Source organism: Hypanus sabinus, chromosome 4 (genome assembly GCF_030144855.1).
Source record: "Hypanus sabinus isolate sHypSab1 chromosome 4, sHypSab1.hap1, whole genome shotgun sequence".
Classification (NCBI taxonomy): domain Eukaryota; kingdom Metazoa; phylum Chordata; class Chondrichthyes; order Myliobatiformes; family Dasyatidae; genus Hypanus; species Hypanus sabinus.
In genome coordinates, this window is record NC_082709.1 from 57,157,690 (window position 1) to 57,171,857 (window position 14,168).

At 39.8% G+C, this 14,168-nt stretch overlaps 1 protein-coding gene across 2 annotated transcripts in view; it reads left to right on the forward strand.

The window, feature by feature from the left end:
- Positions 1-14,168, forward strand: part of LOC132392787 (cytochrome P450 20A1) — a 51,652-nt gene that overhangs the window by 4,467 nt on the left and 33,017 nt on the right. For both annotated transcript variants that reach the window (XR_009511652.1, XM_059967138.1), the window contains exons 3-5: positions 2,932-3,098; positions 6,189-6,334; positions 13,455-13,622. Coding sequence is in view for 1 of the 2 variants with exons in the window: in XM_059967138.1 (XP_059823121.1) it covers positions 2,932-3,098; positions 6,189-6,334; positions 13,455-13,622 (481 nt within the window). In the remaining variant the exon portion in view is untranslated. The remainder of the gene's footprint in view (positions 1-2,931; positions 3,099-6,188; positions 6,335-13,454; positions 13,623-14,168) is intronic.

Below are 14,168 nucleotides of genomic sequence, written 5' to 3' on the forward strand. Positions count from 1 at the left end.
ATCCTTCCTCAGCTGGTGAATCAGCACTTCCCATATCCAACACAATGACTGAGAAGCAAAAACAGTGTGTTTCACAGTTGGGGGATTTATTTGCCCATCACCATAAGCTGCTCAGTAATAGAACTGACTGAGTCCTGAATGGCAGAGTGCCAAAGTAGGTGTGCATCAGAGTAAATGAGGGAGAACCAACCTTATCTTCACCAATCTGCTAGTCAGATTATAGTTCTTCATAACATTAATGGTAGGAGTGGCCACTTGACAGTCTTGATGTGGAGAATTCTAATGTTTTGCACAGCACTGTGGCACAGTTCGTAGAGCTGCTTCCCCAGAGCACTAGGTACCCAAATTCCACCCTGTTCTCCAATGCTAACTGTCTGAAGCTTGCATATTCCCCATGTGATCTGACTGTATAGGTTCCCTCCAAATGCTCCAGTTTCCTCTCACATCTCCAAAGTTGTGGTGGCTGGCTGCTATAAATTTTCTCTAGTTAATGGGAGAGTGGTAGAAGCTGGGATAGTTAACAAGAATTGAAAAACAGGACTGGAATAAAGGAGTGGTTGATGGTTGGCTGAGACTAGGTTATACCTCTCTATTACTTTCTGAGTTATTTAATATTTAAATCAATATTAATAATTAAATCCACAGCATGGCAAGTTTATTTCTCTGTGATTGCCATCAGGCCGGGAATTAACCAATGTTCAATCAGGAGGGTGAGAGAACATGTCAGGAGCATCATCCAAGGTGAAGCGGTGACACAGGACAATGTGAATGGTAATCATTGTAAGCACAATGCCTCCGCCAACAAAAGATCAAACACCCAAATGGAGGAGGCCGGGTAAACTTTGGAAATGGAAGAGGAGTTAAATAGATATTTGGCATCAAATTTGTTTTACAGTTACTGCAAGCATCCTATTAATACTGAATAATGCTGGGAAGGGATTAAATACTGTCACCATTGTGAAAAAATTAATGTTGGATAAACTAACGGTGGGGGTGAGTGGAGTGCTAAATGATAAGTCCCTGGACCAGATGGCTTCCATCCTGGAATTCTAAAAGAAATATTTGCAGAGATGGTAGTTGAATTTTGTTGTGAGCTTCCAAAAATCCTCATATACTGGACAAGTTCCAGAGAATTGGAAAACTGCCTTACTCAAAAAGAAGTGAGTCAAAAAGCAGTAATGGAAGACTAATCAGACAAATAGTTGTTAGAAAAAATGTCAGAATAAATTAAAAAGGAAGCAATTGCGGCACATTTACAGTTATTTCTAATCAATATAGTTTCATGAAGGGAAAATCACATCTGTCCTAATTTTTTTTGGCAAAATCCTGGCCAGAATTTACAGAGGGTATCTGGTGTGTGTATATATATTCAGCCTTACAAAAGGTATTTGACAAGATATTTCACTTAATTAGTAAGGTTACAGTACATGGTGTGGAGGTAGTTTATTGGCATCGATGGAAGTTGACCAATGGTAGGAAACAGTGAATACAGTTAAAAGGTAATTTTCAATAAGGGTACAATGAACCAGTGTAAGGACTGCAAATCATTACAATGTTTGCAAAAATAAATATTATCTTGTAGGTAAGAAGCAAATCTGTGGAAATCAAATTTGTAGATGACACAAAATAAAGTAAACTGCGAGGAGGATGCAGACAGTTTAGAGAGAAACTGATGGGTTAGGTGAATGATAACAAGTTGGCAAATGGATGGAACAATGTGGAAGAAAGTGAAGTTATTTTGCAATTAAAAACAAAAGAACAGAGAACTATTTAAAAGGAGAAAATCTGAAAAAGCTGTGACACAAGTGAAATTGGAGGGAGGGCCTTGCTCATGCATGAACGTGTTAGGCATAGGAAAGACTAATGAAGGTTGTCTCTTATTTCAAGAAGAGTTAGACATAAAAGCAGTGAAGTCTTGTCACAACTGTAAAACACATGAGTGAGACCTCATCTCAAGCGCTACCAGTAATTTTGGTGTACCTGTTTAAGAAAATACATAGTATTTCATTGGAGGTGGTTCAAAGAGGATTCACTAGGCTGTTTCCCATCCTGGGGAGCTTCCTATGAGAAAATGTAAGGCTGGTTCAGCGAAAAAGGATTTGAGTTTGAGGCGAAAATCTTAGAGATAACACTGTGCGATAGCACTAAGTATTTATCTACCATCAGCCAATAACTTGTGCTGAAGACAGTTCTGATGTGTGCACAACTTGGATGTCTATTGACAGTATATGTTTGGAAATGTACTTTGGTGAGGTTGGTTTCAAGTTCCCATTGTGCCATCTATCTGTAACAAAAGATAGATTGAAACTGGTTTGTCAAACTTTACATGAGAAGCCTCCAGAAACCATACTCCTTCAGCTTGACTTGGAATTACAGCTGAATTCTGTAGATAAAATGTCAGGAATAACTATCTTTGCTTTGTGAAGAAAGGTGTAATGCTGTTTAAAATGAATTGGTTTTTGAAGACAGTTTCTAGGTAAATGACTTGTACCATATCACTTCACTCCACTTCCCTCTTTCTCTGTAAATAGAGAAGTTGTCTTATGAATGATTGTCTCAGAATTCATCCTTGTACAAAACAAAATTGCTGAAAAATGTCTGGCAAATATGAAAACCTTTCATCAGCATACTTTATTCTGACTCCAGATTTAAATAGTTCTTATTAGCAAAGTGTCAGACTTTGAGTTGAGTGGATATGTCAGGCTCATGGCAAACAGTCCACATTTTCAGGAAAGACTGTTCAAACACTAGAAAATTAAGAAATGAAACATCATACCAACTTTCCCCAAATCAAAGTTAAATAAAAAATATGTTGAGTGGAGAACAATCACATAAAGTATGTGCTTCAAATCAATCGCTTAATCTATTGCTTAATCAATTGCTCTCTTTTCCAAGTGTATCTGAAGACAACTATTTGTTCTAAATCTTCAGGGATGGGAATCTTCCAGATATTGTGAGCACTGGCAGTCTTCATCAGTTCTTGGTAAATCTTCATGAAAAATATGGATCCATTGTATCTTTCTGGTTTGGACGACGGCTGGTGGTCAGTTTGGGCTCCTTGGATCTCTTGAAAGAGCACATCAATCCAAACCGGACGTGTAAGTAGAGACTTTTTTTTTTAGAGATTTAGAGACACAGCACAGTAGCCTGCCCTTCCAGCCCAACAAACCTGCACCACCCAATTAGACATACTAACCCATACATCTTTGGAATGCATGAGGAAACTCGAGCACCCGGAGGAAACACGTGCGGTAGCGGGGAGAATGTACAAACTCCCTGTGCATGGAATTTAACCCGAGTCACTAGCGCTATGCCCCACCTCACATTTTAGAGTCTGGAAACATCATACTCAGCTCATCAAGAGACAGCAGATACATGTTGGGAAACAGTATCCACTTTCAAATTAATTAACAATTTAGGGTAAGATCTAAGAAGCTGAATATAATCAAGATCGGTAAATATTTGGAATGGTAAGTACCAGAATAACTTTCCGACTAGGATGAAGTCTAGGACTTCTGAATAACAGATATGTGTAAGATGAAATCTCAGAATGATTTAGACATTATGTATATTGTGGAATGCTGGAATCCAAGCAACAGACTTGGCTGCTGTCTGTAAACTAGATATGCCCATGGGCATTGAGTAAGAATCTCAAATGGTATTTGTGGCTGAGATTACTTTATAACCTAAGGTACAGAGACCAATTTTGATGGCCCACCCCCTGACCAAGAATAGGCTGTTAAAGTGGTATAGTTTAAGGCTCAAGACATGGTTTAATGTTATACTAGTCACTGGACAACATGAGGAATGTGTGTACAAACATATCTAAACATACATCAAGAACAAGATAGTAACTAGGGAGAGGGAGAATATCTCAGGGATATCAGACAGACTATGTGCTTGTGGGTGGAGGATATGGCCAACACCTTAAGTAAGTATTTTGCTTCAGTATTTACTAATGTAGAACAAGGGTTTCCTACCTGGGGTCCACAGATCCCTCAGTTAATGGAAGGGGTCAATGGCATAATAAAAAGGTTGGGAACCCCTGATGTAAGGGATAGTGAAATCCCTGGAACATACTAATACGCTAGGGCGTTCTGAGATAAGGACAGAGGTAGTGTTGGGTCTCTGAAAGAATATTAAGGTGGTTATTGAGGGAGGCAAAATAAGATTGCTGGAGCCTTGACCAAGATCTTTGCATCCTCTCTTGCCACAGGCAAATCCCAGAGGACTGGTGAGTAGCCAATGTTGTTCCATTAAAAGGGGTTTTCTGTTGGGAATGAAGGAAGATGAGAGGTGACCTGATAGAGGTGTACAAGATGAGAAGGAGCATAGATGGAGTGTATAGTCAGAAGCTTCTTCCCAGGCTGGAAATGACTAATATAAGGAATCATAAATTTAAAGAAATTAAAGAAAAATATAGGGGGGGTGATAATGGAAGTAAGTTCTTTACACTGTCATTGTCTGACTATCCCTAATCAGACTATGCTTCTCCAAATATATTGGATTCCAGTTAATTGGGACAGATCAGGATCAGTACATTTTGGCACAATTCAGTGGCTGCTCAAATTAGCTGAAGTTCCATGGAAATAGTTAAAAAGGTATAAAAAAAGACAAACTACCATTTAAATGAGTAACAAGTTACGTATTTAAATGACATACAGAACAAATTAAAACACTACCGATACTACTACAGTACTTTAAAATTGTGTATTGGTTCCTAATAGTTATTGAGGGAGGAATTCATTCAGTGTATGGTGCCTGTTGATTGCCTATAAATGAACAATATTAGTGCAGACAGGTGGTGCTGATAATGGACTGTCTTCATACAATGCTTTTGGTGATTACATCCTCCAAATTTTCATTGTAACATTCAAGATGATTGTTAATACCTTGAAATTTTTTGTAGTTGCTAACTTGTTGAAGTATTGAAATTATTTTATTTTCGCTCCTGGCTGTTTCTGCCATCTCCAAGCCTGAATGCTAGAAAACTCAGTGAACAAAACGGTTCGAAATCGTCTTACTGCTTACTTATTTCCAACTATCAGTGACAAGAATTACTGCTTTTTGAGCACAAACACAGGCAACTGACTGTACTTTAGAATTGTTTTCTCTAAGCATGGTGTATTATCTAATGACCACACAAGTGCATGAGACTGACGCTGGTTAAAAACTGTTTGACAACAGTCTTCTGCCCCAATTAAGTGCTATAGTGTCCCAAATAAATGGAGCGAATCCCAGCTATTTTCTCGATTAGTTTTTATTCTTTAAGCGTTGTCCCAAATAAATGGCTGCCCTTCAGTTATAGTTGCTCTTTGTAGGAAGGCTCTGGAGGCTTTAATGAGAGCACAGAAGAGGTTTGCCAGGGTGCAGGATGCTGCCTGGATTATAGGGTGTATACTGGAAGGAGAAGTTGAATAAACCTGTTTTTTTTTACCTCTGTAGTAGCAGTTGCTGAAGACAGACCTGATAGTTTGTAAGGCGATGAGAGGCATAGATAGTAAATAGGCAACCAGTATGGGTGGCACAACAGTGGTTAGCACAATGCTTTACAGTACAGGCGTTCCAGGTTCAATTCCCGGAGCTGCCTGTAAGGAGTTTTTACGTTCTCTCTGTAACGGAGTGGGTTTCCTGCAGTTGCTCCAGTTTCCTCCCTTGGTCCAAAGATGTACTAGTTGGTAAGTTAACTGGTCATTGTAAATTATCCCATGATTAGGCTAGGGTTAAATCAGGGGATCACTGGGTGGTGTGGTTCAAAGGGCTTACTCCGCGCTGTACCTTGATAAGTAACATTTAAAAAGTTGTTCTTCCTAGAGTCAAAATGTCTTGTACCAGAGGGCATGTATTTCAGATGACAGTTCAAAGGAGGTGTGTGGGGCAAGTTGTTTTTTTTATTTTACTCAGAGAGTGGTGGGTGCCTAGAATGCACAGCCAGGGTGGTGGTGGACGTAAATATGATGGAGGTATTTAAATGGCTCTTAGATAAGCACATGAATATGCAAAGATAGAGAAATATAGAAATTGTGTGGGCAGAAGAGATTAGTTACTTGGGCATTTATTGACAAGTTTAATTGGTTCAGCATAATTTTGCAGATTAAAAGGGCCTGTTACTGTGCTTTACTGTTTTATGTTCTGTGAAAGTTGAGTTGCCCACTTTACTGTGTTAACTTCTTCCCACCTCTATTTAGCTGATCCATTCGAGACCATGCTGAAATCACTGCTAGGATACCAGGCTGGATTTGGAGGTAGTGTTGCTGAGAGTCATGCAAGGAAGAAAGTTTACGAGGCTGCAGTGAATAAAGCAATCCAGAGCAACTTCACCCTTATTCTGAAGGTAAATAGTTTTGAAACTATTCAAACCATCCCTCTTTTAACCTCTGTAGACTTCTTCAATGCAATTCTCATTCTTCATTGAAAGACTTCATTTTGCAGTTGAAGAAAACTTTCTTTAGGATACAATATTATTAAGTATTACCTGTGAAGTCTTTTAGTCACACTGCGGCTTTTGAACTCCTTTAAGATGTTGAGCATGAATAAATTGTCATTGTACAACAAAGAATTTGCACCAAAAAGTTAGTAAATGTTCTAGAATGCTCCAGGAGAGCTTTTTTTACTATTTTTCTGCAATTGGTGCATGTCCTCCCCGAACATTCGACAGTTTCTGTTTCATTTCCTTCAGTATTTGTAAAATTCAGTGCTGAAGAATTTAGCGTCTACTTGAAAGACACCATTTCCTTCTTCATCCCAAATCATTCTATTAGAATTTTTTATAATAGGTATTCATAAAGGCTTTTGCTATTTATTTTCTTGATATCTGAAAGGCGCTTTACATGTTTCTTACAGCAATCCCTATTCCCCATTTTCTCCTACACTTAACAATTTCTGTTTTGTTTTGTTCACTCAGTACAACTCTCTGCTGTGATTTAGTTCATTTCACATCTTTGTTTATCTGCAAAATTAAAAGTACTCTCTTTTCTGCTAATATTTACAGTACATCTTAATATGCCTCCTATGTCAAGGATAACTACTGCTGATTCCTTGTTTTGTCTGCTAGAGAGTTTGAATCTTACAGAGGGCAGAGTGTGTGTGTGGGGTTGAGAAGAGAGATAGAGAAAGCAAGAGAGACTGGTATCTCAGTAGCTGAGGAAATGTTTATGAGCAATAGAGGAGCACATATTTGAGAATGAAACTGCATGTTTGGTGGATCTCCATAATATGACATCTGGCTCACCAGGTGATGTTTAAGCAATCCCTTCCCAGCCATCAGGTCTCATGTTATCAATTTTGGCATTTAGTGTAAGCTCTGGAATGACCAGAGTAGGTAAAACAATAAAGCTCCCTCTCACAAAGAAACGAAGGGCTCAATGGCTGAAGCAGCATCTTTAGAGGTAATAGGAGAGTCCGTGTTACAGGTCAAGACCCTGCATCTGGACCGAGAGTATAAAGGGAGGATAAGGGTCATGCCATTATAAAGCGGCACGGGGGGTGGGGGCTGGTGAGACAGAGGAGGATAGAGCATAGAACCATACAGCATAGGAATAGGCCCTTGGCCCACGATGTGTTTGTTGAATGTGATGCCAAATAAAACTAAATTTTCTTCAGCTATACAGGATCCATATCAGTCCATTTCCTGCATATTCACGTGTCAGTCTAAAAGCTTCTTAAATGTCACTATTGTGTCAGCTTCCTCCAATACTCCCGGCAGCCCAGTCTGAACAATACCAGACAATGTGTTTTTTTTTTAAATCTAGCCTCTGTAGTTCTCATTTATACTTTTCCCTGGCCTTAAGTGCATGTCTTCTAACAGTTGGTATTTCTACCTGGGAAAAAGATTATGACTGTGGGCCCTAACTATGCCTCTCATAATTTTATAAATTGGGCTTTCCCTCAGCCTCCTGCACTCCAAAGAAAACAATGCAGTTTTGTCCAACCTGTCCTTATAGCTCATACCCTCTAATCCAGGCAGCATCCTGGTAAAGCTCTTCTGCATGCTTTTCATATCTCCGCATCTTTCCTATTATTTTATTTTATTTTATTTAGAGATACAGCATGGAATAGGCCCTTCCAGCTCAATGAGCCATGCTGTCCAACAGCACACCTATTTAACCTGAGCTTATTCACGGGACAGTTTACAAAAACAAATTAACCTGGTAACCAGTAGATCTTTGGACTCTGGTACGAAGCCTGAGCACCCAGAGGAAACCCACCTGTTCACAGACTCCTTGCAGACAGCAGGTGGGATTGAACCCAAGTTGCTGGCTCTATAACAGTGTTAGCTACCATGCCATCCATAATGGGGTGGCCGTAGCTGCACATAAGACTCCAAGCATGCAGAAACTGATTTAATTTTTTTGAGCTGCAGTCTGACTTCGTTACCTAACACCCCTAACAATAAAGGCAAGTATTCCATACACCTTCTGTACCACCTTATCCACTTACATAGCCACTTTCGATAAACTGTGCACCTGGAACCTACGACCCCTCTATTAAGGGACCTGTTATCAACTGCATTTGACCTCCCAAAGTGCAAATTCTTACACTTGCCCAGATTCAATGATGCTGTCTTCTACCTACTGAACAAAGCCGATTCCCATTTGGATGAGCAGAGCAGCCCTGTGAGGATCAGGTTTTTTTGATTTCTCAATACCATACAGCCCTCATTGCTTGGGGAAAAACTCTGTTTAATGCAGGTTGGCACTGCCCTGTATCCTGAATAATGGACCATTTGACTGGCAGACCACAATTTGTGTCAGAACTGTGTGTCAGACATGGCTTTGAGCAGCACTGGGGCTCCCTTCCTGTTTAGCCTGTATATCTTGGACTTTAGATACAACACTGGGTGATGTCATCTGCAGAAATTCTCTGATGACTCAGCAATAATTGGGTGTATAAAGGGAGGACGGGAGGATGAATTCAGGGCCCTGGTGGAGGACTTTGTCAAATGGTGCAAGCTAAATCATTTGCAGCTCAACATCAGTACAACAAAGATGATGCTAATGGACTTTAGGAAGACAGCCTGCACTGCTCCGTTACTAATGATGGTGAGGATGAGGATGTGGTGAGGACCTACAAGAACCTGGGGGTGCACCTGAATGACAGACTTGAGCGGAGCACCAACACAGAGGTTGTGTACAAGAAGGGCCAGAGTTGCCTCTACTTCTTCATGAGTTTGAGGTCCTTTGGTGTATGCAGGCCTCTCCTTCACATGTTCTACCAGTCTATTGTCACCAGTACAATCGTCTGTGCACTAGTGTGCTGGGGTAATGGTGTCAACAGGGGTGATGCCAACAGGCTCAATAAACTGATTAGAAAGGCTGGCTCTGTTATAGGAGTCAAAATGGACACAATGGAGACTGTGGTAGAAGAAAGGACCCTACAGAAAATACTGGCAATTCTGGATAATGTTTCTCACCCTCCGCATGCCACCTTAGCTGATCAGAGGAGCACTATTAGTAATTGACTAAGACACCTACGCTGCTCCAAAGAGCACTCTATGAGGTCATTTCTACCCTTAGCAATTAGGCTTGAAAATGAGTCAACCTATAGCCGGGGAAGTGATGACCCCATTCCTATTAGACAGTTTGAGGTAACTTTTATTCTTTCTTACATCTCTTCTAATATTTGAATATTTGTATATCTGTACACTTGTAATGCTACTATAGCATTGTAATTTCCTTTGGGATCAATAAAGTATCTATAAACACCATCTGCCAATTTCTTGCCAATATGTGTAATTTTATTCACAGTATTATTTGATAATCCTTCATACTATCCACATCGCCATTTTTTATATTATCTACAATCTTGCTAATGCACCTATCTTCATTTTCAACCTAATCATTGATAAATATAACAAACAATAAAGGTCCCAGTGTCAGTTCTTGTGGAACCCTACTGGTCTTGGACCTCCAGCCAGTATAACAGCCTTCTACCTTACATTATGATTTCTGTGGGCTAGCTAGTTCTAGATCCAAACTTGCAATTCACTCTGGATCCCATGCATCTTTATCTTGTGAATCATCCTACCACAAGTGACCTTCTCAAATGCCGTACTGAAGTCCACATTGATAATATACACTGCCTTAACCTCATCAAGCACCTTTGTCACCTCCTCAAATTTGTCAGGTATGGAATACCCCACATAAAACCATGCCAACTATCTTTTAGAATGCCATTGCTTTCCAAATGTACATAAATCCTATCCCTAAGAATCCTCTCTAGTAACTTCCCTACCACTGACTACCACATAATTACCTGGATTATCCCTATTTCCCTTCTTGAGCAAAGGAATAACATTTGCTACTCTCCTGTCCTCCAGGACTTCATCAGTTACTAAGCCCTAGCAATCTCCTCACATGCTCTTTTGAATATTCTTGGATAAATGCCATCAAGCCCTTGGAATTTATTTGCCTTAATGCTTCTCAGAAGATCCAGCATTACCTCCTTCCCAATATCAAAATATCCCAGCACATTCCCCATTGTTTTCACTATCCTCCAATTCCTTCCGCTCAGTAAATACTGGCACAAAGTATTCATTTAATAATTCAGCCACTCCAAGTACAAATTCCCTCCTTTATCCCTGAATGGACCTACCTCTTCATTAGTTATCTTTTTTCTTAAGATTATATTCTTAAACTTGAAGGAGTTGTGATCATTGTTCCCAAATGCTCTCTGACTGAAGGCCAGTCACCTGTCCAGGCTCATTTCCCAAATTGAGGACCAATATGGTCCTTCGTTTAATGGAACTATCCACATGCCGTTTCAAGAAACTGCCTTGGATGTACCAAAAAATATTCTGCCCCATCTAAGCCTATTGTATGAAGGAAATCCCAGTCAATGCAGGGGAAGTTAAAGTCATCCTTTTACATTTTTCCATTGTCCCGGTGGCCATGGCAAAGCCATTATATAACCCCTTTCACCTTTCTTATTTTTGAACTCTACCCACATTACCTCAGTGGACGAGCCCTCCAATATTTCCTCTGCAGTGCTCCTTGACTGTAATGCAACCATACCTCTTGTATCTCCCTTTCTATCTCATCTAAAGCATCAAAGCCCTGGAAAGTTGAACTGATTGGTAATTAGTAACCACTGGTATACAGCAAGAATCTGTACTACAATGGTCTTGCAGTATATATGTCTATGTATGCTTAACTATATATACAGTTGCAAGAAAAAGTTTGTGAACCCTTTGCAATTATCTGGTTTTCTGCATTAATTTACTCATAAAATGTGGTCTGATCTTCACCCAAGTCGCGATAATAGACAAACACAATTTGCCTAAACTAATAGCACATAAACATTTGTACGTATTCTCATCAATACTGAGTACATCATTTAAACAATTACAGTTTAGGTTTAAAAAAACCTCTGGGAAAATGACTTCTACAAAAGCGATACAGAGTCAGGTGTTCCAATCAATTTGATCAGATTGGAAGTGTGTGTTGTGGAGGTGCCCTGCTCTATAAAAAAAAAGACACACAAAGTTACTGACAGAGCCTGCTCTTGTCAAGAAAGATCTGTTTACGTGCACCATGCCTCAATCAAAACAACTTTCAGAAGACTTTAGAAGAAGAATTGTAAAGGTGCATGGAGCTATAAAAGGCTGCAAAAGCATTTCTAAAGACTTGCGTGTTCATCAGTACCGCTTTCAGTACAAAGTGTAAGAGAAATTGTCTACAAATGGAGGAAATTCGGTACTGTTGCTACCCTCTCTAGGAGTGAGCATCCTGCAAAGATCAACAGGCAATACTGAAGGAGGTGAAAAAGAACCCAAGAGTAACAGCAGAAGACCCGTAGAAATCTCTAGAACTTGCTAAAGTCTCTGTTCATGTGTCCACTATAAGAAAAAAGCTGAACAAGAATAGTGTTCATGGAGGACACCACAAAGGAAGCCACTGCACATCTCAAGTTTGCAAAAGACCACCTGGATGTTCCACAACACTTCTGGGACAATGTCCTGTAGACAAGTGAGACAAAAGTTGAACTTTTTGGCAGAAATACCCATTGCTGTGTTTGGAGGAAAAAGGGAACTGCACTTCAATGCCAAAACCTCATCCCAACTGTGAAGCATGGTGGAAGGAGCATCATGGTTTGGGACTGCTTTGCTGGCTCAGGCCTGGACAGCTTACAATCATTGAGGGAACAATGAATTCAAAATTGTATCAAGACATTTTAAAGGTAAGTGTCAGGGTAGCAGTCTGTCATCTGAAGCTTAATAGAAGTTGGGTGATACAACAAGGCAATGATCCGAAGCACAAGAGTAAGTCAACAACAGAATGGTTTAAAAAGTAGAAAATATGTGTTTTGGAATGGCCAAGTCAGAGTCCAGGTCTTAACCCAATTGAGATGCTGTGGCATGACTTGAAGAGGGCTGTTCATGGAAAGTCCTCCAGAAATATTGATGAACTGAAACAGTTTTGTATGGAGGAATGATCTAAAATTCCTCCTTGCCATTATATAAGTTTGATCAGCAGCTAATGCATGTTCTACTAGTTATTAAATACAAGGGTTCACATACTTTTTCCAGCCTGGATGGTGAATGATTAAACAATTTGTTCAATAAAGACATGAAAAGTACATTTGTATATTTATTATTAGTTTAGGCAGATTGTGTTTGTCATTGTGACTTAGATAAAGATCAGACCACATTTTATGAGTAAATTAATGCAGAAAACCAAGTAATTGCAAAGGGTTCACAAACTTTCTTGCAACTTTATGTGCACAATACTGAACATGTAATGTAAGTCATAAGATTAGTAAGTTTGTAAATAATGTGAAAATTGGTGAAGTTATAGATAGTGAAGAAGATTGTCAAAGGGATTTAATGGAACATAGATCAGCTGGAAAGCTGGACAGAGTAGTGGCAGATGGCATTTAATCCAGGAGGTGTGAGGTACTGAGGCATTAAGTGCTTCAGTCATGTTGGCACTGTACATATATTAGTTAGACCACATTATGATTACCACGGTACGGGAAGGAGATGCTAGGAGCGGTGGGAGTGCAGAAGAGATTCAACAGAATGTTGTCTGGAATGGAGTGTTATAGGTAAAGGGGAGATTGTGTATTCTGGGTTTATTCTTACTGGAACCTAGGAAACAAAGGGTGACTTTACAGAGGTTTATAGTATTATGAAGGGCATATATAGAAGTTTTACCAGAGCAGAGAAAGTCTGAAAGGCTCACATTTAAGATGAGGAGGGAGACATTTAAAGGAGATCAGAGGGGTAAGTTTTTCACATGGAGAGTGATGAATATTTGAAAAGTGCTGCCAGAGGAGGTTCCAACTACAATGTTGACATGGCATTTGGACATGTTCTTGGATAGCAAGAGAGTAGAGGGATAGAGGCCTAAAGTAATTAGTCTGGATAGATATCACAATCAGCATGGATGAGATGGAGTGTATGTTGTATGAGATGATTAATGTCTCCCTGCCTTTTCCTTTTTCTCTTCCATTAGCTAGCTGATGAGTTGGTTTCAAAGTGGCTTTCGTATCCTGAATCCCAGCACATTCCTCTGTGTCAGCATTTGTTGGGCTTTGCCATGAAGTCTGTCACACAGACAGCAATGGGCAGTCGCTTTGAAAGTGATCAAGAAGTAATTCGCTTTCGGAAGGACCATGATTTGGTGAGTGTACTCACATGGAATACAGAGCAGCATTGTGTAGCAAGTGATAGTGTTTCTAACTTGCTTTTGATCATTCCGTCTCAGTGAAATGTCACACAATAGAACAACAGAATGGGCCTGCATTGGCAGAAGAAGCTCTCCCCTCAGTGCGATTGACCTTGCCCAAAAGAACAAAGAATACTAAAACTGAGCTTCATGCTGTGTACCATGGGATGATGTGTGATCAGTTTATTTTTTAGCAGTGCAGCTGAACGAACTTTGCATTCAGCTAGGCCAAAAATATCAGTGAGATTACTTCTGTGTTCTGGGGGAAAAGAGCAGCAAACTTGTGCTTCAAAGGACCCGTGGCAGGAGTGCCAGGTGAGTTCCAGCACAATGTAGAAGTTGAGATATACACCTTTATCAGTTTCTTTTTAATATTGATGTGAATTCTGCTAATCAGGTTCTTTCTGTTCACAATTGCCTCTGAACTGAGGAGGCAGTTAACTCACATTGCTGATTTTGGATTTGTACATACAACGCCTATAAAAAGTATTCACCCCCTTG